This window comes from Trichinella spiralis, assembly GCF_000181795.1.
Source record: "Trichinella spiralis strain ISS 195 chromosome Unknown Scfld60, whole genome shotgun sequence".
Taxonomy (NCBI): Eukaryota; Metazoa; Nematoda; class Enoplea; order Trichinellida; family Trichinellidae; genus Trichinella; species Trichinella spiralis.
In genome coordinates this window covers 1-814 of record NW_003526999.1, presented here as the reverse complement: position 1 = coordinate 814, position 814 = coordinate 1, and the positions used below count along the sequence as shown (strand labels likewise).

Here is an 814-nt window from a genome sequence, read left to right as displayed (position 1 = left end):
AAATTTAAATATTGTTTTTTCTGTTACTTTGTGATTATTGTTTTTTTGTGATTATAGCCGCTATTGTGATTTATGACAGTCGACTGCAAAAGTGGAAAGAGATTTGTCGTCTGAGCACAAGTTTTTACCCATGAATTGGGCGGCAGTGAGCAAATGTTCAAGCACAAATGTTGCCGCCGAAATTTACACCCACGGTACCCTCATACGCTTCATATCGAACTGTGCGTCCTTCCCATCTAAAAGAAAGAAACTGCAAAGAAAATGGTCAAACCCAGAAAATCAAACGGGTATGAATTCCGGGTTTGAAAAAGCAAGGTCCAAAATTGGAGTAAGACTTTTCATATTTATATGGCATCTTTACGTCGACATTTTTTTTCTTCTTCTTGTAAATTGTTATTTCATTAATAATTCTTTATTCAAGAAAGGAAAATTTCAAGTTTACTTGAACTTGAAATCAAGTCCCAACTCACCGCAAGATTCGGATAGTTTTTATTCAAGCATCAAAGGTTGTCAGTGTTGCGCCAGAGGTGGAGGTGGTCTTTTCTGCCGTGGATGCAAGGAAAAATGCAAATCTCAATATGCCGAACAGTGTTTAGCTCCGGGCACGCAGACGGTTGCCTGTTACACTGTCGATTACAGTTTCAGAGCATCAGAAAATTATGGTGATGTGCAGAAATTTTTACGTGATAACAATTTCGTCGACAATGGACCGTCGGCACCAATGGGCGGCGGTGTAGGAGGCGGTTCCGGTGGTAGCCAACATGCTTGCATCAACGCCATCAATAGTCCCACCTATCAGCGCTATTGCAAAACT

At 40.5% G+C, this 814-nt stretch overlaps 1 protein-coding gene across 1 annotated transcript; it reads left to right on the top strand.

The window, feature by feature from the left end:
* Positions 1-167: 167 nt before the first annotated feature.
* On the top strand, positions 168-785 carry Tsp_15414 (conserved hypothetical protein; the record flags this gene model as incomplete). Its single annotated transcript, XM_003371072.1, has 2 exons — positions 168-287; positions 422-785. Coding segments are annotated over exons 1-2 (484 nt in total), but the record flags the coding sequence as incomplete, so codon positions are not given.
* Positions 786-814: the final 29 nt, after the last annotated feature.